Source organism: Mauremys mutica, chromosome 4, assembly GCF_020497125.1.
Source record: "Mauremys mutica isolate MM-2020 ecotype Southern chromosome 4, ASM2049712v1, whole genome shotgun sequence".
NCBI lineage: Eukaryota > Metazoa > Chordata > Testudines > Geoemydidae > Mauremys > Mauremys mutica.
Genome location: NC_059075.1, coordinates 68119251 through 68146111, shown reverse-complemented (window position 1 = coordinate 68146111; position 26861 = coordinate 68119251). Strand labels below are relative to the sequence as shown.

At 41.9% G+C, this 26861-nt stretch overlaps 1 protein-coding gene across 2 annotated transcripts in view; it reads right to left on the bottom strand.

Annotated features, from left to right (window-relative positions):
- Positions 1-771: 771 nt before the first annotated feature.
- The window catches only part of DCAF5 (DDB1 and CUL4 associated factor 5), a 94858-nt gene continuing 68768 nt past the window's right edge, over positions 772-26861 (bottom strand). For both annotated transcript variants that reach the window (XM_045015142.1, XM_045015143.1), the window contains exons 8-9: positions 14079-14206; positions 772-4777 (exon numbers count right to left, since the gene is read on the bottom strand). In XM_045015142.1, coding sequence (XP_044871077.1) covers positions 2960-4777; positions 14079-14206 — 1946 coding nt within the window. In that variant the 3' untranslated portion in view covers positions 772-2959. The remainder of the gene's footprint in view (positions 4778-14078; positions 14207-26861) is intronic.

Genomic DNA, 26861 nt, shown 5'->3' with positions numbered 1-26861 from the left:
ATTGATGTAGCACCTTTTATCTCAAAGCACACAGTAGAGCTGACTAGAAAAGATGTAAAATCTTTAGATGAAAATGTTTTAAGTTACATTTTCATAAAGATTTTCCATTTTAAACAAAAATAGGATAAAATGCTCTTGAACAGGTCTCTCATATACATAGTACAGCACTAAAATTCTGGGGTGCAGGGCAGAAGTCAGGGATGCAGCAAACCAATGTAGGCTCTGAGACCGGCCTCTGACAGAAAGTGTTTTATTTGTTAATGTCCATGCAGAGCAGACAGGACCTGGATTTTTTTTAAAAAGGTCTTGGCCAGGAAATGCACCATCCTGGTAGTAAAATATATCCCGCTTGGAAGGATGGAGAGCTGAACTGATTATACTGGATTTGAAGGTGTGGTCCTAATGAACAGCCATGCTATCTAATCCCTGGTGAACAAGGGGTTAAATCTCAGCCTAATTTCCCCCTCCCCTAGAGCAAGTGCTCAGATGAAGGGCTGAACGTGTGAAGGTTAGGGAATCATTGGACAGTGCACATCTTTGGGAAGATGTAGCGAGTCCCCATGGAGTGAAGTTATAAGACAGCTGAACTTCAAGCCCTGGGAAGCTTTTCTTCTGTTTATAGTAAGAAAATAAATTAGAAAGTAACACACTAAGCATTCAAAGAAAAGACCTTCCTTATTGTAATACTTTTCAGCGGAGTATTTGCTCAGGAATTCCAGGTATTTCATAGCACATGCACAGGAGGGGGAAAAAAGTGACTATAAAAGGATAAAAAAAAAGTTTCCAATTTAATGAACTTTAAAAGATAGATTTTTTGCTTTTGCAACCTTAAGATTTGGGCTTACAAAACCAGGATTTACAACAGTTTTTTTTTTAAAGTATAAACAAAGACACTCTAAGAAGCCATCTCGATTACAGCAATCTGAGTCCCACTATTACAGAAATGTTTTTCCACTGGTAAGATAGCAAAATATTAACACTTCCTTGTTGCTACTTACACTTGTTTTGAAAACATTTTCCCCCTCCAACCTTCTTACATGCTCGCTAAATATTGTATCACTCACCGTTGGAGTTTTCCCTTAGAAAAGCAGACTCTGACCGGGAGAGAGGAAATCTATGGCACGTCATTGCTCTCTCCTCCTAATTCATCAAGGTTTTTCAGTTCCCACAAGGGTAGCACATTCTTCTCCTGTCTCCTTCCCTCTCTCCTCTTTCCTTTCATCATCCTTTCAAAGCTCTCTACGTCTTTCATTTTCTTTTTTCAGGGCATTTTACCTGTCCCCCAGGTACAGTGTATCTGTGAGGCAGTTATACTGAAACCAATGCTGAACCACAAGCTGAACAGAATGGTTGAGATTGCAAAAAATGTCTTCCCAGGCAGAGTTCCTTATTCCTGAAAACCAGGCAGCCTTTGCTAGCACTTTCTAGCAACTACTAGATTCAGCACAAGCATTTTTCTTTTATCAATACTATCAGAACCAAACAAGTAATTTTTACTCTCTATGTATCTGTTTTCTCTTTCCTCCCTAGATTCCTCTCATCTAATTGTGTGGGCAATAGTACCACTGCCCCAAAACACCTAGTGTGTCAGGGCTGTTGGACTACTGCACTCTAGTAAAAACAGGGCCCAGCCAACATTACCCATCATTCCAGGATGATATACCAGCGTCACAGCGACAAGCCGCAAAGGCACCCTTCTCTGACACAAGACACCTCCTAAGTTTCAGTGTAGCCATATTTAGGGTAAATAGCTCATACATAGAAATACTTGTTGAGCTGGAAACCACAGGTCCAGTTGCAATTTCAATATTGCTGCATGGCAGAGGGGAAAAAAAAACAAAAACAAAAAAACCAACCATGTATTCTAATACCAGCCTATTTGCACAAACTCCCTAGTGTGATGAACAGGACCAATTTTGATACAAATGAACAGCAAAATTGGAAAGGCTTGAAAAGCTGTGTCAGATACCTTATACATCCTTCCCTCCCTCTCATCTATAATCAATAACCATCTTCTTTCTTTAACGGATTGCCTCTTGTAAGTATGCACACGGAAGGTAATGCTTTTGTTACACATCGCTGCATTCAGGGTCACGTTCCGGTGACAATGAACCAAAGTATGCCAGGCACATTCAAGGATATATTTCTGTGCCATATTTGAATGGCCTTTGACTGGAGTTGGGTCTACATCAATTCACACTTCTAAACACCAAACATCAATATTTCAGCATAACGATGCAACTGTATTAACTTTTTTTTTTTAAAAGCTAAAAGGTATCATAGGAACAGCCTCAGCTGATTTTGGAAAGAGGCTTGTTTCCTACACCTTTGTATTCATATTAAAATGACTTCACTGAAGTACATCAACTTAAGTGCTTTATGAAGTATCTCCACATACATAAACAAGGAGGATATTTTCAAAACATATCTGACACTTCTTTACTTTCTGAAGTGGAATACAGGGCCAGAGCGCTTCTTCCCATTTGCTCCCATTTTCCTTAAAGAACACACTGCACAGCACTATCAGTGTGGTCTAATTCAACAATCATTCTTCATGAGACTGTAAAGCCTGTAATGTAGAATAACTATCAGTATGCAAAAATTCCTCTTCAGCAGAATAATTACATTAACACCAGTCACATTAGGTGGCTGGCTGAACAAACAACACACGTTCACACAAGAATAAGTCAACCGTCTTAATAAGGATTTACTTTAACAGACCCTTGAAGGGTACACTATACTCAGTCTCATTATCAGAGAGTTGATTGGATTTTTATACAGCACAAGCCATAGGCAATCTAAAATAGACCCACTGAAGAATGGAATGGAGAGTCAGAAAAGCAACATTTTAGACCCCCGGCTCTAGGTGCCTTTAATACTTCCTGTTCATCTTTTGTTAAGGAGAGAGCGAGCACGCACGCACGAGAGAGAGAGTGTGCTAAACAGATATTTTCATTTATCATGTTTTTAACTTCTTTTCTGATGAAGAATTCTCTGAATCTGTGTCTTCAAACTCTGCTCTGTGCCTTTTCAGTCCTCCAAGAGCTTGAGAGCTCTCACTGTCTGTCAGATGCAAGTTGCTGATATCCTCTTTCGTACCTACACTGTAACTGTTGGAGTCCATTTCAGACAGGCAACAGTCTTTGTGCAAGGTCACACCTGTCTGTACAACGTTGCCATTATCAGCATTTAAGTGTGATTGTAGTCCTTGGGTTACAGTCTCCTGCTCAACAATGGACAGAGATTTGGAGAAGTATGAAGGGCAAGGATGTAAGTGGCCATTATTGTGATTTACACAGGATGCCTCAAGGTTCCTGTCCTCACTGTCATCATTTTGGTTTCTGGAGTAATTACCAGATCCACTGCAGATGGCGGCAGCAGAGAGTGAATCCTTGGAAATAGCCAGTAAGTGGTTGCTTGATGCTGGTTGACAGTTCTGGCTGTTTTTCTGTTCTAGAAGTCCTGCAGTTTGAGTGCATGGCTCTTCGGTACGACTACTTAGCCCTTTGCAGATGGCTTTTCCATTGAGCTTTTTTGTATCAAAAGAATGTTCTACAGACCCACTGCTGGTGTCTTGGGATGTGCTTTCTTGATCCTCCGTCCGTCGCTGATTGTCGCGTTCATGATCTTGACCATTACTAGAGTTTTCTACCGTACCATATTCCTTTAAAGTTTCTTTGCTGGGGCTTTCAGTAGAAATATCTTGGGCACCTTGAGGAACTAATAAACTCAAGTTACTAGCATCTTCCTTATTTAATGAGGGCGCTGTACCATGTCTTCCACTAGTTCCTGGTCTCCCCTCATCATTCTCCCCCTCTTCATGAGAGGATTCACCATCTTTACCAGTTGAATAGGATATATAAGAATACTGAAGCCATTTGTAAGCCTTGTAAATCTTTCTCTCTACTGATTCACTATCTGAGCAAGGAGAGGCCCTTTCTTTGAGGACCTCCATATTAGTGGAACTTCTTCCAGGTGAAGAAGCTGGAGAAGAAGAAAGGTCATCTACTTTGATCTGTGGGTAATCATAGATATCCTCACCTATGTAGGTGCTCACATTTTCTGGATTTGTACTAGTCCTCTCTTCCCTTTGCATTTTCTGTCGTCGTCTCAATGCATTGCGTTGACGTGTCGATGCACGTCGTTCATTCAATTCCTCTTCATCATCTGTGCTGCTACTACTGCTAGAACTGCTAGATTCATTCTCCCCAGGACTTGGGGACCTTGGCCGTGGGAAAAGGTCTGTGTCCAGTTCTGCCTCACAGGTATTCTCATCAGAATCAGACTCATTGGAAAGAGCCAGGAGACGTTTATCCTGATATCTTCTAAGCGCAGATAGCCTCTGTTGACGAGAAGCCACATCTTCTCTTGCTGGCGGAGATTCTGTTGATCTTAAGGTCCCTAAGTTATAGGCTGTTTCATCCGATTCTTCTGCCATTTGCGGTGGGGAGTGATGCAGAGAGGCAGAGGACTCTGATTCACTATACCCGGAGCGTTCACTTACTCCAGCATGTAGCTGCAAGATGGTGCTTTCACTAAGGTCGCTGTCGGAGTCAGAACTCCAGCCTTCAATCTCCCGGCGCACGAGGGAGTCAAAGAATGCCATCATTCGTGGATCTTCCTGGACAGACTGGTTGGCATAATCATGGGACAGACCACTGCCACTGTTCAGCACAAGACTAATGTACTCTTCATGAGTGTAGAGGCAACGTGAATCATCCTCAATTCTACCATCCAGATCTCCTGTGCAGTCAGGCTGCTTATAAGGACTCCAGATCTGCAAGAGTAAAACAGAAGAATACATTGCTTTTTATATATACAATGTGTAACACACACACACACACACTTTTAAATATATACTATTTAAAAGCAGTTCAAATACTATAGCAATACAAATACAAAGATTACGCTATAAAAGGCCATGTTTTAGACATAACTGCCCCCCACCTCCCAAACAAGAACTTATAGTACTTGGAGAACTGTTCCTTTCACCCCATTCCAGATTTTTTTTAAAGGAGTATTTCTCCTCCCTTGGTGGCTCACATCACAAATCTCCAATAGTTTCAGTATTTCAGACTGTAATATTTCTTGCAAATATCAGTGTTCTATTTTTGTATAAATAGGTGTTGCTTACTCACTATGGGTAAGAATAGTTTGTTGCCTACAGTACAGTCTAAGCAATAATGAAGGCACTTGTTTCCCAGGAAACTAGGATCACTTGTAATGATGATGTGCAGTCCAGTTGCGCATTATATATCTTCTCAGTGATCATGATGCTGAATGCATGCAGGTAAAAAGCTGGATATTACTAGTACATCTGCTAAACAGTCCTGAATTAAAAAGGTTATGTGAGAGATTGACTTCCCCATACCCTGATGCACCCGATGTCAAGGGACTGCAGTAGATCTAATCAAAAAGATCCCCCACTCCTGCATTCCCATGAAAGAGAGGGAAGTAAGAATGTTTAGATATTTATTATCAGAGGGGTAGCCGTGTTAGTCTGGTTCTGTAGAAGCAGCAAAGAATCCTATGGCACCTTATAGACTAACAGACGTTTTGCAGCATGAGCTTTCGTGGGTGAATACCCACTTCTTCTTCTTGCATCCGAAGAAGTGGGTATTCACCCACGAAAGCTCATGCTGCAAAACGTCTGTTAGTCTATAAGGTGCCACAGGATTCTTTGCTGCTTCTAGATATTTATTTATGCTGCTACTTTTGAAGGGGAGCTGGGCAGTGATGTTGGGAAATTGAGTCAGTCAATGTCAACAGTCTTGGCTATGCTACTGATGCAGAGCCCAGGGCTGCTAGAGGTTTCTCGATGAAAGAACAAAATACCAATGCTCTGTAGGGATCATGGGATGCACTAGCTAATGCAATACTTAGATCCTCTTTATTTTATTTCCAGATGGCCTCTGGGAGCTATCCCAGAGTACTCCATTGTGACTGCTCTGGACAGCACTTTGAACTTCGATGCACTAGTCAGGTATACAGGAAAAGCCCCAGGAACTTTTGAATTTCATTTACTGTTTGGTCAGCATGGCAAACTCAGCAGCACAGGTTACCATACAGTCCCCCCAGAATCGTAGAATGTTTCTACGCTCCTCCTATCATCTCCGTCCCTGAGGTTATCGCAGATTAGAAGGCAGAGAAAAAAAACCACACACACTCGCGATGACATGTTTTCCGAGCTCATGCAGTCCTCCTGCACTGATAAGGCACAGCTTAATGCATGGAGGCATTCAGTGGCAGAGGCCAGGAAAGAATTAAGTGAGCGCGGAGGCAGGATGCTCCCCCCATTAGCCTCAGCATCGCAAACGGACATGATGAAGCGTCTGTTGGGGGAGCAAATGGACATGATGAAGCATCTGTTGGAGCGGCAGAAAAGCCAACAAGAGCACAGACCCCCACTGCATCCACTGTATAACCGCCTACCCTCCTCCCCATGTTCCACGCTGGGGGGTGGGGGGGAAGGCTCTGGTCGCCCTGCCACTCCACTCCAGAGGATGGCCCAAGCAACAGCAGGCTGTCATTCGAACAGTTTGATTTTTAGTGTGGCTACAATAAGCAATGTGGCCTTGTCCTTCCCTCCTCCCCAACCCCACCCAGGCTACCGTGTCCATTATCTCATTTAAAAAAAAAAATTAAATAAAGAAAGAATGCATGGTTTCAAAACAATAGTTATTTTATTTCGAAGGGGGGAGGGTGTTTGGCTTACAGGGTATTAAAATCAACAAAGAGGGCAGGTTTGCATCAAGGAGAAACACACAACTGTCACACCGAAGCCTGGCCAGTCATGAAACTGGTTTTCAAAGCCTCTCTGATGTGCAGCGCGCCTTGCTGTGATCTTCTAATCACCCTGGTGTCTGGCTGCTCAAAATCGGACACCAGGCGATTTGCCTCAACCTCCCACCCCACCATAAATGTCTCCCCCTTACTCTCACAGATATTATGGAGCACACAGCAAGCAGCAATAACAATGGGAACGTTGGTTGTGCTGAGGTCTGACTTAGTCAGCAAAAAGCGCCAGCAAACGTTTAAACGTCCAAAGGCAAATTCTACCACCATTCTGCACTTGCTCAGCCTGTAATTGAACTGCTCCATACTACTGTCCAGGCTTCAAGAGCCATGGGAGCAAGGGGTAGGCCGGGGTAGGTGCGACCATGCGGTGCTGCCGGCTGGGAGAGCAGCCTGAGGCAGAAGCCTTCAGCTTGCATGATATTCCAGGCAGGACTGAATCTCCATGAGAAGAAACTTAAAGAAGAGAATAACCTGGAGTCTCTGGCTCCCATTCGGTGCTCTAAGAGCCATGTCTGTCCAGACGCCCTGATCGACCTCACCGAGGTCTGCCAGGAGCACCCGGAGATGTACGATGGCTATCAGTCCTACTGCACCATCTGCCACAAAGGCAAGGAGCTGCTGTGGTGTAACAATGCAGTACTGCATCTGCTAGCAGCACCCAGAAGACGTATGGTGACGGTGAGCTGAGCGGGCTCCATGCTTGCTGTGGTAAGGCATCTGCATGGGTAACCCAGGAAAAAAGGTGCAAAATGATTGTCTGCCGTTGCTTTCACGTAGGGAGGCCTGACGACATGTACCCAAAACCAACCGTGACAATGTTTTTGCCCCATCAGGCATTGGGAGCTTAACCCAGAATTCCAATGGGCAGTGGAGACTGCGGGAACTGTGGGATAGCTACCCACAGTGCACCGCTTTGTAAGTCAATGCTAGCCACGGTAGTGAGGACGCACTCCGCCGACTTAATGCGCTTAGTGTGGACATACGCAATTGACTGTATAAAATCGGTTTCTAAAAATTGACTTCTATAAAATCGACCCAATTTCGTAGTGTAGACATACCCTCAGGGTTGCCCAATGCTTCCATTATAAAGACCCAATTTTCAGTCCCTTAGAACGTTGCCAAACTAATTGTTGGGGCTGCAAGTTTCCATGCTGGGTGTCTGCCTCAGACTGACTTTATAGGAGTTATAGAAAAAATGGTTGAGTCATTTCCCAGAAAGAACAGGAAAAACTATACTGGTTTTGCCCATGTTAAAAAAATGTTTACAACCATAATTTCATTGAGAAACTTGGGAGTCTACATGCTTAGCAGCAAGAATTTTAAATTTGTCAAGGAAGGAGGCTCCGTCAGGGATGTGCCTTTTGCTGTTCCTGTGAAAAGTGTCCAAATTTGGCCAAGTTATGAGCTTTTGAAATATTTCAGTTTGTAAATGCTCAGTAGAGACTAGTTAGAATTTGGCTGCTAAATTCTCTGCAGAGTCCATCTGTACTAAGCATGTTCCATCCTGTCTCACATGCCTACTGGAGTGCCATGGGCATTGGGTGTCAGAGGCTGGGGGAGACTGTGCCTCCCCAAACGGCGTGACCCTGCCCACACTCTGCCCCCAGGCCTTCCCCCTCCTGCTTCCCATTCTGCATGGCTCCAGTCTCCCTGTGTGGTAGTCCTGGCTTGGGCCACGCCACCTGCCTTCCCTCCCCGTGCTCTGGGACTGAGGGGCCTGACAACCCTCCTGGCACTCCTGGGATGGGGCCACGCCACCCCCCTCCCAGGGCTAGGGGGGTTAGCCTGGGGCAGGGCCTGCAGCCACAGTGAAAAGGACTCTGGGCTCCAGCGGCGGGATTGGGGGAAACACAGAAGGGGCAGGGCCTTGGGTGCAAGGGATGGGGCTGAGGGCTAACCTCCCCCAGCTGGCGGTTCACATGCCACCCATGCGAACTGCATATGTGCCATTCCACACAGAGCAACTGAGCATCCCAGAACTGCTTCTCCTAGCAGGCAAAGGCCACTGGAACTGGCAGCAGGGAGACTGAGGGTATGTCTACACAGCAAAAAAACCCCTGCAGTTGGCCCATGCCAGCCAACTCGGGTTCGCATGGCTCGGGCTGTGGGACTGCTTCATTGCTGTGTAGACTTCCGGGCTTAGGCTGGAGCTGGGGTTCTCTAGGACCTCCCAGAGCCTGGGCTCCTGCCTGAGCCCAGAAGGCTACACAGCAATGACACAGCACTATAGTTTTGAATTTTTGTATTTCTTCCCCAAAAATATGCCTGATTGTACAGAACAGGAACTAGGTCCCAAGCACTGAAAGAAAACTGATCTGGCCTGCTCCTGTGAAAGCATCTCTGGAGGAGTCTCTCCTGGTTTGGGAGCAACTGGGGCAGTTTCTCTTGGAGGAACCTGAACTGGGTTTCTTCATAAACAAAATGTCTTGGACTTTTGCCTGTCCTGTCTGGGTGACCACCACACTGAGGGATGTGGAACAAATGGAGATAATAAGCTTGGTAGCTAACAATCCCTAAAATAATTCATCTCCTGGTAGAAAGAGGAGAGGTGACAAACACTACTTCCACTTGTCCCAAATTTTGGTTTTATAACCTGGGATGGCAACAGATATCTGAGTGCAGAATTATCTGCCTGGTCAGAGACGAGGATGCTTGGATGATCATGCAAGTGAGTTGCCTTTGTAATTCACAGGAAGAGAAATGCAGCCCCAAGTGTCTCAGACTTGGGGAGAGGTCATAATCCAGGAAAATCCATGAGGTACTGCACATAATTTATATACCATGTCAAAATAACTGAAAAAAGGTTATGCTCTCAATGTAAGTGAAAATAATTAGAGCCACCTGACTACATCAGATTATCCTGCCAAGCAGCAGCAGATAGCCATGTAGACATTGTCTTGTCACCATAGAAACAAGGGTGAAAAGATTTTCCTATATTTGATACACTGGTAATTTTCAAACAAATCGAACAACATCACTCATCTTCAAACTCCAAAGCTGCTATTCATTTTAGAATTTAATGTAAAATGGCTTTCATTCTTAAAATTCTCCCTGGACTTGCTTTAGTTTGTGTCCTATGGACATGCTCTCTGTACTCCCAGCATCCCCTGCCCAGATGCACAGACCTCTCTCTGTGTAAGACAATTATTTCATTCTATCATTTAATTGTAAAGGATTTTGCAATGCAGTTTGTAGGAAAGATGTTAAACTAAATAAAACTGCAAAGGGCAGCTATGACACCAGTACCTTAACTCACTTCTAAAGGTAATAAAGGTAATAATTGGAGATATACCAATCTCCTAGAACTGGAAGGGACCTTGAAAGGTCATCGAGTCCAGCCCCCTGCCTTCACTAGCAGGACCAATTTTTGCCCCAGATCCCTAAGTGGTCTCCTCAAGGATTGAACTCACAACCCTGGGTTTAGCAGGCCAATGCTCAAACCACTGAGCTATCCCACCCCCATTGAGCTGTCTCACTTCTACGCTCTTCAAAACCATGTCCTCCCTTCAGAAGCCTGCACTTGGAAAGAGAGAGCGAGCTATACCCGGGGTTAATGCATCCAACATTTCCTCTCTGGTAATATGGATTCAAACACATTATAATCCTGAGCAAAATGAGCATGATGGGGCTCAATGTTTGAAGTACTCTGGGTTTAACTATACCCTCAAAATAAGCATCCAGATTTGAATTTAAAGCTTCTTACATGCCATGTTTTCAGGTCTGGTGAACATCAGAAGTCCAAGCCAATGAGATATATTCATGTGGGTTCATTTTAAAAATCAAAGGCCAAAGCCACCCCTGGAGTAAGACCACTGATTTTATTAGAGTTAAGCCAGAGATTAATTTCACCTTAATTTGGGACCCAGCACTAAAATAGCAAGTGTGTTGACAGAAGTGCGTGGGAATTTCAAATAGCTTGTCTGTTTTATACCTAGATGTTGGTGCTAGCAGTGTCTGTCTTCAATAAGTGCTAAATTTAGTAAAGCTAGTCTAAAAATTAAAACCCAAACAATTGCTTGTATCCACACTTTTAGCTCATCACAGACCTCATATAGCTGAGGAAATGGAACACTAGTCAATAGCTGAATGGTTGTCTTTATATTTTCATTTAAAAAAATAAAAAGGATTTTTTCGAGTGGCAGTAAAGGGAAGATGAGAGCTTTTAAGAAAGTGATTTGAAAACTAGCTGTAGAGGTCCATTGTGCATCTCCCCTCTCACTTACAATATCATGACATCCCTGGGGCAGCTACAGCAATTGCTTACATGAAAAAGTTACATTAGGAAAGGATATACATTTTGAGAGGCTTTAATGCAATAAAAAGCCATCTCCTGTTGCTCTTCATCTCATCTTTTCCGTCCACCTGTTCTGTCTCCGGCTGCCCTCCACATGCATCTCTGCCACCTGGTCCTTTTCTTCCTCTTTTCCATGGACATCATTCCCTCTCATACTTCCTGAATCCTCTCATCCAAATACATAGCATGGACCCTGAGCAGAGGCAGCTAACTTCTACCTTCTTACAAGCAGCTGCTTTTATTGGCCGCCAGACTTTTCCTTGCAATGAAGAGCACTGGACACTTGTAACAGGAACTGCAAACGAAGAGAAGCAGCCAGCACCATGTAACCTACCTACTTCCCATGACGAGCAATTGCTCTGCAGATCAGTTTGGTAACTGCTGCTATTCAAGATGGTACCTCTAATAGGTTAGGAACCTTCACCTGCAGTACTGCAGTGCAGAGCTCAACACTGGAAATGAGCTCAAATGCTGGCAACAGACTTGAACTCAAGACATGCTGGCCCCTAAATGAGAAGCATAATTAGCTGAGCCAGACCGATGATGTACAACAACCAAAGGGCAAGAAGTTCTGCCACTTTCATGTGTGGAGTTGCCTGGATTTTATTAAACTTTTTCCCCCATTGATTTGTTTCCAGCTTGTGATCTTGAAGACTTCAGTTGTTTCAAAGCAGATAAGCAAGTTCCATCACACACACTGAGACAACAGAAATTGTCTTTTAAAGGAAGCGCTGGAGCAGAGTGGTTTTCAAAAGTTACACAACCTATGAATGAACACTTAACTGAACCAAGCTTTTAATCATTAGACAAAGAGGAAAAGAAAAAAAAAAAAAAGAGTACACAAAAGCAACACAGGGGATGTGTTTATGCCAAAATTAATCCAACAGACTAAGCACAGTCATGCAGGAAGGATTCACAGGGTAAAGGGTCAATATAACCAAAATCCAAAGAGAGAGACTTTAGACTGCATGAATTAAGTTCACAGAGCCAAAAATTCCTCTGGCAGAATTGTATTTAAATAGAAACAGGCAGTCTGTTAGAAATTGAAAGTCAATAAGCTTCTAAAGACTATACAACACACTTTGTCAAAATCCATACTTAGGATGATGCAAGCCAGATATTTTCTTTTGTTTTAAAAACATACACAAGACTCTCAGGAGAATATAAATGAAAATGGAAAGAAAGAAGAGGAAGAAAGTGGAGATGCAAAACTAATGTGTCAGAGGAAGACTCGAAGAAGAAAGTGGAACTAGAATAATATTCTAAAGGCTGTTAATAGTTGGAATGTGAATGAAGCAGATGGGCATTGGGCCATGTTCCCAAGGATTTGGGCCACGTCTCATCCCTAAGTTGCAGACTATTAAAACATTCCTTGGCAGGGTAAAGGTCAATTTCTAACTGACTAAAAGCATTTAGTTATACTCAACATCCTTTACAGCCATGTGCACTCAAGAATCTTACAAAGCCATTCAAGCAAATGGTTTGAAGCAGGATCAGTTTTCATGGTTAGAAATTTGGTCAGTCTAGGTCTGTCAACAGGAACAGTGAAACAGAATTACTTATTTCCGTTGCAGTGGCATGCAAAGCATGGTAGGTGCTGTACAAACACCTAGGACAACTCAGGAACAGAAGCCAACTCATCTTACGCCCTCAAGAGAAGTACTTGATAGCAAAATAGGATATACCTCTGCATTCCATGTAGTTTCTGGTAGTCACTGGTCTTCTGAAAATTCTGCACATTTTAAAATGCAGAATACAGAGAAGAGACAATTCTGACACCTAGCAATGTCCATCCCCTCTTGAATACATACAAAGATATGGTAACTTATACAGCTCCAATTTTTTTTTGTGAAAAATTAGAAATGGACCCAGGAGGTAGTACTTGGGACAGGTATAGGCTAAGGTTCAGTTGTACTGAAGTCTTCCAGGATGTTTCAGCCCAAAATGTCAGAAATCACATGAGATATCTGTCAGAGGGGTAGCCGTGTTAGTCTGGATCTGTAAAAGCAGCAAAGAGTCTTGTGGCACCTTATAGACGTTTTGGAGCATGAGCTTTCGTGGGTGAATACCCACTTCATCGGATGCATGAGATAACTGATCTTACTACATTTCCGCCAGTTTGGGCCAAAATCTCATGAGACTTTAGATATGCTCAAAATGAAACTGGAAAACAGGTTCCTTTTCCTTCAGGCCCAAGCAGGAAACAAACCATGGGGAAGATTCAAATCCACAAAATTCAGATCTGACCGTATGCCCCCATACCATTTGAAATTCAAAGGGGTTTAGATTGAAAATTCTACTTTTGCCAAACACTATATTTAACTGAAAAAATCTGCTATTAAAAATGTATATATATAAAAAGGGGAAAACGTCTAACATCAGGAACATGGCACTGGTGTAATATGGATTCAAATATATGGAAAAAATAGGTTGCCCAAATTAAAGAGTTGGGTAAGAGACAAATGATGTCCACTTGATTGGCTAGCGGCTAGCCAACTTGAGCCACTGCCGTCAGAATACTGCTGCCAAACAGCAGCACTTGCTGATGATCAGTTAAGGGCTGCAGGTCATGTGGTGCTAACTCTTAGCATCTGGATACAGAACAAATTAAATTAAAAAAAAAAAAAAAGCTAAAAAACCACAGAGACATTTTCCTAATGTTACTTTTCTATGTATGCAATTTCTGTTGTTGCCACAGGAATATGATTGCAAATGGTAGGTATTATGAAAGGGAGAGAGTGTCTACAAGACATACATTAAAAACATAGTTCATACTATGAGAGACTATGCTGCTATGAAGTCATGACAACTCATGGGACACACACCCTGTTTGGGGCCAGACAGATAAAAGGGATTAGCCCCCTTGGCATCAAACCATTTTTTTGGGGGGTGGGGTGGGGAAGTGAGTCATTAATAAAACAAAGGTGCTGTTTCAATATCAGTTTTTAAAGGAAAAATGTATTTATGACAATGATCGTTCTCTTACCTTTATAATCTTTTCAACGCCAGAGGAGCAAATCATGTAGGTATGGGGATTAAACCGAACCTGGTTTACAATTGACCGATGACCTTTCAACACCATAAAGGCACCATTAACAACCCTGCCAATCCCACCTAGGCAAACAGAAGAAAGAAGAAGGGAACTGAATTGTAGCATACTATATTTAACAGTACATCTTAACTATATTCTGTAACTCCTGTGTTGACAATAGAATATCAAATATGCACATAAAATTACTACAGAAAGAATGCAGCTCCGATGAGGACTATACCTCCAGCGAATCTGTACTTGGAGACTACACACTTCAACCTCCTAAATAAAAACATAGGCAGTTTTAGAACCCCGGGATAAGTGATAAACGTATGCATCTCATATAAAAGAACAGCAACATATTTAATTGAACTGCAAGTGAAGCTGGCTTGTTTGAAGCAGAAGACCTACTAGAGTCTAAATTTGAGGCAGAGAAATTCACAGGTTGGTTCCCCAATCATTGTGGCTTCCTTTATCAGGGGTAAAGATTGCAAGATAATTTGTGGGTAATGAAATGTAGCAAAAGAGCATTGTTCCACGGGGTGTGATTCCTTGTCATGAGGCAAAGGCAGTAATCCACACTGTATATATAAAGGAGAGTGCCAGAAAACAATGGTAGTACCTGTAAGGCCCTGCATTAGTGACTCCAATTTAAGTGTGAGAAGCTCTCTGTATTTTATTTTATTAGGTCTATTTCCCAATGACAACTTTTCACACAATTGATTCTTCAATGTATTTATATGCAAGTATAATTTGTTTGAGAACATGCACTTGCATGTTTAAATAAGGAAACATCATAATGAAGAATGTGAGCAAAAACAGCACTGTTCTTTAAAAGTCAAAAATGAAAACAACTACAGAGGAAGGAAAATGATCTATCAAAATATAACTCCTGAGGTCAAAATACATCTTTTAGAAAGCTGAAGGCGGTTTACTGAGCTATGCTGCCTGCAGCAATCCTAAACTTAAAAAAAAAAACCACCACCACACCACACAAAGCTTGCTTGTTAGGTTAAACTGAACTGCTTTCCCCCCAAGTGGCTCTGCTCATCAGGTTTCATTCCCCCTTTGTCCCCATACTTGAGCTACTTCAGAACAAAGATGGTACTGTAGTTCGATTCCTATGTTGTCCTAATTAACTAGCAACATTTTCTCCTGAAATGGAGAGCAGTGAAATTTCCATCAAATGGCCATTTCCTGTAGGAAAAGCTGCACTGACACTAAATGACAGCCGGGTAAGGGGAAAAAATACCAAAAACCAAAAACAGACATCTCAAATACAGCTTTTATAGCAGCCTTCCTTTGTAGCTCACATGAATAGCGTGAAACATGTAATCTACCAATTTCTCAACCTTTCTCCCTTAGTGAAAGCTTTCATCAGCTGATTTCTACTCCACTCCTCTACCCCTGAAAGCTCACCTCTCAACCTGGCAATGCATAAATGAGGGACACAATGTGTGACAAGAACCCAAAATGAGAGGGACACAAATTTACTTGATTTAAAATGTAGGACTTCTTCCTTTTATGTAAATAACTCTTTCCAGAACTTCAGTTTCATGGTACTTTATTTCTGGCAGAAGGACTTTTCAATGGTAAAAGAGAAGGGATGCTAAATCTGCGTGGGACACAACTAACTTTGGGACTTGAATGAACATACCACATTTGAGATGTATGTATGAAAGAAAGAGGGAAGAGAGGAGGCCATAAATTATATAAAAAAAAAAAAAAAAGGGCAAAACGCAAGGGAGAGAGAGCCTGGCCAAATGCTTCAAAACTTACAAAATGAAAAGACCCGCAGTAACCTCTGAGAATTTTGGGAAGTTCTTTTCCCTCTCCTACATCTCTTCTTGGGCAGTAACCAAGATAGAACCAGGTGAGAATTTCAACTAATTTGGGCAACTCTCCACCAAAAATGCCAGTTATACGAATGGAATCCCACTGGCTAAGTGGGGTTGGTACGGGTATAACTGGAAGCAGAACAGGACCTAAATCCTTAATTTCACACCAGAGTTTGACTCCTCACCTTTTCATGCTATTGTCCATGCTAAACGTTCATGATCACATTCATTCATGGCAACTTGCCTTACTTCTACGGCATTCTTTCCAACCAAATCACATCCGTCAATTAGCAGCATGCATCAGGCCAACTGTGCAAGGTTACGCCAAATGCATTTCTTGAAGTTCTTTTCTTAGCTTCAGAGGGGTAGCCGTGTTAGTCTGGTTCTGTAGAAGCAGCAAAGAATCCTGTGGCACCTTATAGACTAACAGACGTTTTGCAGCATGAGCTTTCGTGGGTGAATACCCACTTCTTCGGATGCAAGAAGAAGTGGGTATTCACCCACGAAAGCTCATGCGAAAGCTCATGCTGCAAAACGTCTGTTAGTCTATAAGGTGCCACAGGATTCTTTGCTGCTTTTCTTAGCTTGGTGGAGAAACATTCCAGGAAAAAGCCTTAGGAGTAAGAAGGCAGAAGCTGTTCAGTAAATGTTTCCAATACAAGTGATGCCTGGAAGGCAAGTTTTAAACCATCCACTGATTCTACACACTGGCTATTTGAACACACTGTAGTACAAGACTCAGGTCTGATATTGGGATGGAATGCTCCTAAGAGTCAGGCACTAGAAATAAAATGGGAAAAAGAAGGATGATCTTGTGGTTAAAACAGGCTTACAAGTCAGACACCTTGGGCTCTATTCCCAGATTTGTCACAGGCTTCTTGCATGCCCTTGAGCAAGGCACTTCACCATGAGCCCCAGTTTCCTCATCTGTAATATGGTTATAACAGTTATTTACCTCAGAGTTATCCTGAAGATTAGTATTTGTAAAGTACATTGAGAGCTCTGGATGGAGAACAACATGTAAATTCAAAAGATCTTAAATACGTGGGCATCCAGAACTTCACAGCTGTCACTATGCTGCAAAGTGTGGCCACTCAGAAATTCAGCGACAATGGGAAAGGATCTCCAAACATTCTGCTCCAAAACTGGAGATTCTTATCATTTCAGCTAACAGAGACTCCACTTGCCGGACCAGACTCATCCGGCTAATCTAGTCCAGTATCCTGTGGCCAATATCAAATGCTTCAGAGGAAGATCAAAGAAAACCTAAAATGGACAATTACAGAAAAATCTCCCTATAAGCAGGTTATTCTAACCCTATCAGTTAATGGTGATCTTATGCTTCCAAACACAAGTGTTTATATCCCTTACAGTAATTTTTTTATACTCTCTAATGTTACTGATGAGATTCTTACCCCTTGTGACTTATGTGGCTAGCCAAAAATTCAGGGTCTTCTAGGTTGTTCCAGTTAGGGTGAGACATTGGTAAGAGTCATGTATTTCTTTGATGCAATTTTAATTTATTTACAAAAAATATACATAAAGTACTGTTTCTCTGAATACAGGAAAAATCAAACAAGAGAATAGCGAGCAAAGGAACTGTCTAAGCCTTCCTTTCCAAAAAGGGTGACATTATCAAGACTTTTGTTACTGTTTGCTTGGGTTTCTCTCTGCTTCTCTCACTGTTCTGTTTTTCAATCTCACGTACACACACTTACTCAAACAATGCCTAGCTGAGCTCCTACCCATATAATTCAAATTCTTGAGTGGCCTTGGATGTGCCTTCATTTTGACAGGAGACATGGGCCTGTGTTTCGGGTAGTGGCCACTTAACGGTTTCAGTCACCTGATTACAATGGCTTCTTCACATTTGTCCTGAATGTAAAATGGCGGTTATACTGGACCCATAACAAGGTTTAATTCAACCCATAAGAATAGCCATACTGCGTCAGACCAAAGGTCCATCTAGCCCAGTATCCTGTCTTTGACAGTGGCCTATGCCAGGGCCATAGAGGGAATGAACAGAACAGGTAACCATCAAGTGATCCATTCCTAGCTTCTGGCAAAACCCATAACAGTATTCTCATCCATTTACTTGTCGTACATGTCAGTTTGCTCTGGCACTTTGTTTTCAGACACCTCAGTCTCTGACAGTGGTGAAGGCTAATGCAAACAAGTTATTTACCTTTACTGTAATGTGCTAATGCTCTAACCACTTACTCCATAGTGATCTGGCAGACTCATTCTAATAGGGTTTCATCTTCCAATATATTTAGATTTTGGGAGGTTTTGGTGATTAGCGGTTCAAATTCCTAAGTCCATCTTCAGTTTTATTTGCCATAGTTTGCTTCTTTCTGTTGGCTTCACTTAGGCTACGTCTACACTACCCGCCGTATCGGCGGGTAGCGATCGATTTTTCAGGGATCGATATATCGCGTCTCATCTAGACGCGATATATCGATCCCCGAACGCGCTTATATCGATTCCGGAACTCCACCACCGCGAACGGCGGTGGCGGCGTCGATATGGAGAGCCCCGGAGATCGATCCCGCGCCGTGAGGACGGGTAAGTTATCGATATAAGATACTTCGACTTCAGCTACGTTATTCACGTAGCTGAAGTTGCGTATCTTATATCGATTTTTCCCCTTAGTGTAGACCAGCCCTTAGACTGAACTTCCATTTTATGGAGGTCAACTGTTTGGCCAGAATAATCTCTTGTATTAGGCCATTTGACTACACAGATTTTATTTTTCCCCTTGCTGCCCTTTTTTTTTTTGTTCACTTTTGACTTTAGGGTGTTTTTTATTATTATTTTTTTTAAATCCTCTTTTCCGAAAGTTTAGAATCAAAAAGTTTATTTAAACTTACTTTTTATATGATTCTTCCCATGAAGACAGTAAGTTTAGTTGTACTGTCATCACTGTTACTCAGTGGCTTAACAGGGGTGGTAGCTACTTTTTGATCTACTTCTACTTCCTACATGTTGCTCAAAAATCGAGACCGTAATAGGTCTCCTTTTGTATGCACCAAAACTATCTGCTCCAAAGGAAGAAATGTTTAATGTGTTTTATGATTAATTATTATTTGTATTAGCATAGCACCTAGGAGCTACAGTGTCCCAACATATCTGACTCATTTCTGAGAGTGGTGCAAGTACAGGGCTTATGAGACAGAGCTAGGTATTTCCGATTACATCCAGCAGAAAGCAGAGGCAAATGGACTAACCAGTTTGGTTTAATTTTACATTATTATAGCAGAGTCTAATTCTTCTAGCATTGAGTTAATTTCTCTATGCTAGAGATCCTGGATTACAAATCTGAACAAAACAAAATTCCACAGGCTAATTATAGTTGTATTTAAATATCTTCAATTTCCTAGACTGTTTTTAAATGGCTAACACAATAATAGTTTATGAAATAGGTCTGGACTCTAGTAGTAGACAAAAGGTAATGATAACCTGCAATGTTAAGATGTAGGTGTCTAACACCACAACAAAGGGGTTAGAATTAGGCCTGTTTTTATAATCTGTACTAATTATCTGGAAGAAGGGGTTTAACAGTAGGGAAATAAAATCCACTGATAATAAATTATGCAGTGCTGCAAATATCAGTTTGGACAGAACCACCACAAACAGGGCATGAAATACCAAAGTGAGATTACACTTAGAAACATGCATGCCAATACATTCAGGAAATGCTGTTAAACATATTGAAGGGAAGAGCTATACTTGGACAGCAGTAATGCCAACCAAGATCTACAGGTGATAGTACCCAGCCAATTAGATAGGAGTTTGAAATGCCACATAGCATTGGGAGGGAATTAAGATTTTTGGACCACACAACCAGAGGTATCACTGAGGAATTCTGGAATGGAGAGGAGTTGCTCAGGTGTAATGGGATGAATATAAGTAACAGATTGTCTGATTAGCTGGAAAAATGCCCTAGTGTTGGAAGTCTACTGAGATGTGGAATAGTCTGAAAAGTAATGGAAGCCCCATTACTCAAATCATTTAAAATTGGACAAGGCTCTGGAGAACTTACTGCAGGGAACAATCCTCCACTGGCCTCCTGAGGACAAACTGAGTGACCTAACAAAGTCTTTTCCATCTAAAACTTCAAAAATAAATTAAAAAAAAAAAATCCACTCGTTCATATAAGGTAGTGGAAGTTTCAGAGACAAACATGTAACTTCATACAAGCCTTGTGAATTATTCAAAGTGCTGAAAACTAGTGAGAAGGGCCAGATGTTCACAGCTGCTGCCAGTTTGACACAAAACACCATTAATCTGTAATACATGGCACTGCAGTAGCAAGCCAATTTAAATTAATTTGTTTTTCCATTAATAATATTCTGGGCCACGTAGTGCCTTTAGGGCACAGCCCTGTATTTGAGTTGTATAATGCTAGGGGGAATCCATGGAGGGATTGTACCTCAGGGAAGTCATGTGGTGTGGGGAATGGTGATGGTAATGAAAGACCATGGCCTTGCCTCAATTCCTCCCCATGAATAAGTAGAACACAGGTAATGAGATTAAGCATGTTTCCTACAAGGGGGGAGAAGAGAAGTCCAGGTAAAACATCCTAAATTCTTCCTTCTCCCCACTCCTTTGTGCACCCATGCAAAGGACAGGCAGAGTCTGGCTCTCTGTATGTTAGCAAACACCTCTGTTTCTAGTTTTAAAAATACATGGCTTCCCATTTGCAAAAAAACCCAAGCAAACACACACACACAAACAAAAAACAAACCACAGATACACACAGCATGGACCAGACCCTTGTGTGTAAAAAAAACAAACAAACATACAACCCAAAACCAGAACACCACACAAAGCTAAAGTTAAGCAAAAACCTGGGGTTTCTATTCTATCCCTTCTAGAGAGTGGGGTTGAATAGTCTATAATGTGGACAAAGTGGAGGCCTGGAGATGTTTTGAAATCCACAGGGAAATCTCAAACTGAAACATCCATAGAGAGTGGAGGCTTCTGCACAGAGGGTCAGTCCCTGTGTAATACTGTGCCCTGCCGTGGGAGCAGGGTTTCCTCCGGGGTATTGGTGCTGGAGGCTCCCCACCAGTCTTTGAACATCTAACCCACCCCCCAACAAACCACATGCTTGACAGTCTGCAGGTGCAGAGCAGGACTTGAAGGAACGAACGCTGACAGTCAATGTTAATTCCTTGGGATATTTCCTCATGGGTTTGCCAGGGGGACTGACATGTGGAGCAGCCCCTCCCCCCACCCTCACTAGAATACCAAAACATCTAAATTGCACTTGCCATACCTGGGATGGGGAGGGGGAGTATGATGCTACATAAGATCAGCTTCTCCCTCCAACAAATTTTATGGCCAATTATTCAAGATTTCTACACATTTTATCCCCTCCGTAGGGGAAGTTGCAGGTGATAACATGGACCTAGCATGAGTTGTAAGTATCTCTTGGGAACAGCTCTTGTGAAACAAGCAAACATTAATAGTTTGTTTTTTTTTAACTGATTAGTGTGACTGGAATGTAGGTGGGCTGGATAATTTGATTATGAAAATTCTTACTTGAAATGTCCCGGGGGGGGGGGGGGAGTAAGTTCCACCCTAAATGATCCAACTCAACATTCTTCATTAATGCAATTAGCAATTTTCATTTTAAATGGTTAAGTCGCTGAAATCACTCCCTAGACTCTAGGGGAAGGGCCATGCCTATGAATCAAGATATGCTAGAAAGTGAACTTTCTATAGCACAATGGAATTTGATTTAAGTACCAAGGAGTTACTGTCGGCCTCTTACTGTCAAATTGATTGGGAAACTCCAGCATCACTTGCCAGCAAAAACATGTGATTTAAAAATGTTACAGTAAAAATCACTGTCTAAATTCAGGGCTGTCTACCTCAGGATTCTTTGTTGCTAAAAGCTGTCGGCGCCTCATCTACCCTAGCCTCTTGTTGCTACACTGGTGGAGTTGAACAAGCAGACAAGGCCAGAATAACTACTGAAATAAATTTGGAAAAACAACACACCCTTTACATTTACTCTTCTCTTCTGTCAGGAGAAACACCGTCTGCTGGTGCTTTTAGCTATACAGTTCTCAAAAAAGTGTCTAGCACATTGTTGGCACCATAAAATTTAACAATGATCAATAGTCCTCCAGAATGCTCTTCCCAAAGTTAAAGGAACAAATCTTGTGATGTTATAAGGTGGAAAATAAATTATTTTTCTTGGATGTGGAAGTGCCAAAGACTCTGAGCATTAAGGCAAATGGACATATTACAGCCACACATAGTAGTTGCCAAAGAATTCAGCACAATGAAGATGAAAAGACAGGAGACTGAATACTGGGGCAACCAAAATGGTCATTGTTCGGTATTTATGTTTCTCTTCCCTTTCTGTTCTCAGCGTTATCCCCACTTTTGAAAATATGCATTAAAATTATTTTAATGCTGGTGAAAGGACCTAGAATGACAATCCTGGATGCTGAAACTTAGAATCATAGAATATCAGGGTTGGAAGAGTCCTCAGGATGTCATCTAATCCAACCACCTGCTCAAAGCAGGACCAATCCCCAACTAAATCACCGCAGCCAGGGCTTCATCATGCCTGACCTTAAAAGCTCTAAGGAAGGAGATTCCACCACCTCCCTAGGTAACCCATTCCAGTGCTTCACCACCCTCCTAGTGAAGTTTTTCCTAATATTCAACCTAAACCTCCCCCACTGCAACTTGAGACCATTACTCCTTGTTCTGTCATCAGGTACCACTGAGAACAGTCTGAGAACACTCTTTGGAACCCCCTTTCAGGTAGTTGAAAGCAGCTATCAAATCCCCCCTCATTCTCCTCTTCTGCAGACTAAACAATACCAGTTCCCTCAGCTTCTCCTCATAAGTCATGTGCTCCAGCCCCCTACTCATTTTTATTGCCCTCCGCTGGACTCTTTCCAATTTTTCCACATCCTTCTTGTAGTGTGGGGCCCAAAACTGGACACAGTACTCCAGATGAGGCCTCACCAATGCCTAATAGAGACTGAATCAATGCCCTCGATCTGGTGGCAATGCTCCTACTTATACAGCCCAAAATGCCGTTAGCCTTCTTGGCAACAAGGGCACACTGTTGACTCATATCCAGCTTCTCATCCACTGTAACCCCTAGGTCCTTTTCTGCAAAACTGCTGCCTAGCCACTCAGTCCCTAGTACGTAGCAGTGCATGGGATTCTTCCTTCCTAAGTGCAGGAGTCTGCACTTGTCCTTGTTGAACCTCATCAGATTTCTTTTTCCCCACTCCTCTAATTTGTCTAGGTTCCTCTGTATCCTATCCCTACCCTCCAGAGTATCTACCACTCCTCCCAGTGTAATGTCATCTGCAAACTTGCTGAGGGTACAGTCCACGCCATCCTCCGGATCATTAATGAAGATATTGAACAAAACCGGCCCCAGGACCGACCCTTGGGGCACTCCGCTTGATAGTGGTTGCCAACTAGACATGGAGCCATTGATCACTACTCGTTGAGCCTGAAGATCTAGCCAGCTTTCTATCCACCTTATAGTCCATTCATCCAGCCCATACTTCTTTAATTTGCAGGCAAGAATACTCTGGGAGACCATATCAAAAGCTTTGCTAAAGTCAAGAAATAACACATCCACTGCTTTCCCCTCATCCACAGAGCCAGTTATCTCATCATAGAAGGCAATTAGGTTAGTCAGGCATGACTTTCCCTTGGTGAATCCATGCTGACTGTTCCTGATCATTTTCCTCTCCTCTAAGTGTATCAGAATTGATTCCTTGAGGACCTGCTCCATGATTTTTCCAGGGACTGAGGTGAGGCTGTTTGGCCTGTAGTTCCACAGATCCTCCTCCTTCCCTTTTTTAAAGATGGGCACTACATTAACTTCTATTGGATACAGCAGTACAAGCTGCCCAACAATGCCTCCACTCTGGAGGATGTCCTCTCTGCATAGCATCTGCCTTCACAGCCCACTCAGGCTTTGCCTTCTCTCCCAAGAAAGCCAACAAGGACTTGTTAATGGTAGTTGAGGTGGTAGTTTGTGCAATATGGACAAGTTTTGGTCACTAGTGATCTCAGGTGGATTCGAACCAGGGTTCTAGAAATGAAGGGATTTATATCCAATCACCAGTCATCTGAGACACAACAGACTTTTTAAATTTAAAGTGTTCCAGAGTACATTCCCACTGAATTAGATCACTTTCCCCCAAAAAATAAAAATAAAAAAATAAAGCTCCACTAATCATGTTGGGACTTTAAGCTCTCAAAGTACAAACTTGTCTCCAATGCAATAAAATCTTGCCATCTAATACTTCAAGCATGAAGAGCTGTTTGCATTTGCAATGACATTGCAAAAAAGGGAAGAAAAATTGCATAAGTCATGCTGAAAATTGCCATAATTAATTTAGTAACTGGACCACAATGACAGGCCTGTTACTGCCAGCTGTTACAGAGTTGCAGTCAAAAGATGGTATTAAGAGAGATTTGGAAATGCAGTTTGCTGTTCTGATTTATTAAGCAGCTCAAAAGTCTGGCAACAGTCATTTCAATTAAATAACTCAGTGATCATCTGATCACCTTCTCCAACCACAAAATAATAATAAAATTCCTGTTGCTAAAACAGCTTCTTGGAGTGATATTTAACACACACATACACACACACCCCTCTCCCACTGTGGTTTTGGTAAATTCTGTTGAAAAACCACGAACAGTTAAACAAGGTTCTAACAGTTTTGCTGAGCAGTATGGGTGGGGCCTACATCTCATCTCACTTCAGCCTTCCTCACTGCCAACAGAAACTTGTAGAAATACTAGATTTGGTTACCCAAATAAATGACCAATGTCCTTGCATGGTGCTAGGGTGCCCTGTGCTGCAGGAAATGCTATCCATCAGAAGAAAGATAAAACAGTCTCTGTCCACTTCTACCCTTTGATGAGGAGTCCATAGCTTTAATGAGGGAATTAGCTAAAAAACTCACCAAGTCATTGATGATTTCTGAAAAGTAACAGAACTGGATAGGAACTGGGGATGTGGGGGAAGCATGGGAACAAATGTTCCACCATCTTCAAGGAGGGAGGGAAAAGGGTGAATGAAGTGTGATCGCTGGCACTTATACATGTATATTACATTATCCCTATTAAAAATAATCAAACATATATGGAGAAAGTTGGAAAAACGCTTCTAAGCTTCCTAGCTTTTAAAGAAATATTCTATTGTGACATAAGTTTCTCAAGGTAAGCAATGAAAGCCCCGTTGTGTGGGACATTTAAAACTAGGCTGAACAAATCACTGGAGAGCTTACTGTGGAGTGGGGAATGACCCAGCCTACCCACTGGGAAAATCTCTCTAAACTACAATTATTTGCAAGACAAGCAGAGTTTGTTCCAGAGTCCTGGAAAGATGCCAACACATGTAGTTACATTCCACATACAGTAGAATCTCAGAATTACAAACACAGGTGGAATTGAGATTGTTTGTAACTGAAATGTTTGTAACTCTGAACAAAACGTTATGGTTGTTCTTTCAAAAGTTTACAACTGAACATTGACTCAATACAGCTCTAAAACTTTACTATGCAGAAGAAAAATGCTCCTTTTAAGCATCTTAATTTAAATGAAACAAGCATAGAAAGTTTCCTTAGTTTACAAAAATTTGACAAGGTTTCCCTCCCCCCCCCGCCTTTTTTTTTTTTTAAAGTAGTTTTACTATTGTTGGTTTTTCTGTTTTTTTTGTTTGTTTGTTTCTGCTGCTTCCCTACTGCGGTTCACCGGTCAGTTCCTAACTCTGAGGTTCTACTGTATGTAAATGCAGTTCTATTTGAACAGTGTATCCTTTACTGCCTCCTCTAATTTGTTGTGGGGTGATGCTGTGAGCTGTTAAATAGCTATCATCACTTTCCACCATTGATGTGGCTACATTTTGGTAATGAGTGAAGTTCTCCTTACCTAGTAATTCTGTAAAGCAATTTCAGGCTTGCAAGAAAAAGGTACCATATCATACACAAATCATCAGTACTGTTCCCTTGAATGTGTGTTAATAGAAATATTATGTCTCAAATCAATTGAAGAGGGCTCATAACTCAGCTGTAGTCATATCTTTACTAAAAATACCATTAATTAGAACAGTACAGCACATTATTTGTAAAACTTTAGTTCATAACATTTATGATCATCCTCACTCTACCTTATTGGATCATGGGCATACAGACACTTCTTAAGACTCGTATTGGAGGCCAGAAACTGAGCATGAGGGAATTTCCTGTATGAGCTGAGGTGGGGTGAGGTGAAAAAGGCCTCAGCACGCCTGTGGAAGGAGATTTTTTTTCATGTAAATATCGATAATTTTTGTAGTCAAACCTCACTCACTGGGTTGAAAAAACTGCCTTTCATCACAATAAAGAAGGCTACATAAATTCTGGAGAATTCCCCCACTCCCTCTTAGGTTGGAAGAAGAGGTGAGTGAAGATGACATAACTACAGATCAGTTCATCCTAGATGAACTGGATGGCTGGCAAATTAGTTACCACAGAAGCCAATATCCATAAAGTGTATAATGGTCCCATTATTACTAATGAAAATCTTGAAGAGTCATTCTCAGATCAAATTCTGGAAATGTTCACTGGGTACATTAAAATGCTTCGGGGTTTAAAAATAGATTAGCTGCACAGGATAGTTAAATTGGGCCTCCTCAAGGGAGTGGCAGAATATCAGCAAATAAAGTGATGCCTATATGAGATAGGAATGGTTTACCAGCAAGAGTATGAGCTCAGCTAAATTCTTCCAGAAAGATTACAGGAGATCAAGACATACATACTCTATCTCGTGATTTTTTGATCATTACTGCATTTGACATTAAGCAATTCATTTTGTAACTGAAGTGTTGAAATCTTGTACTACTCCCACCCTCAAGTTC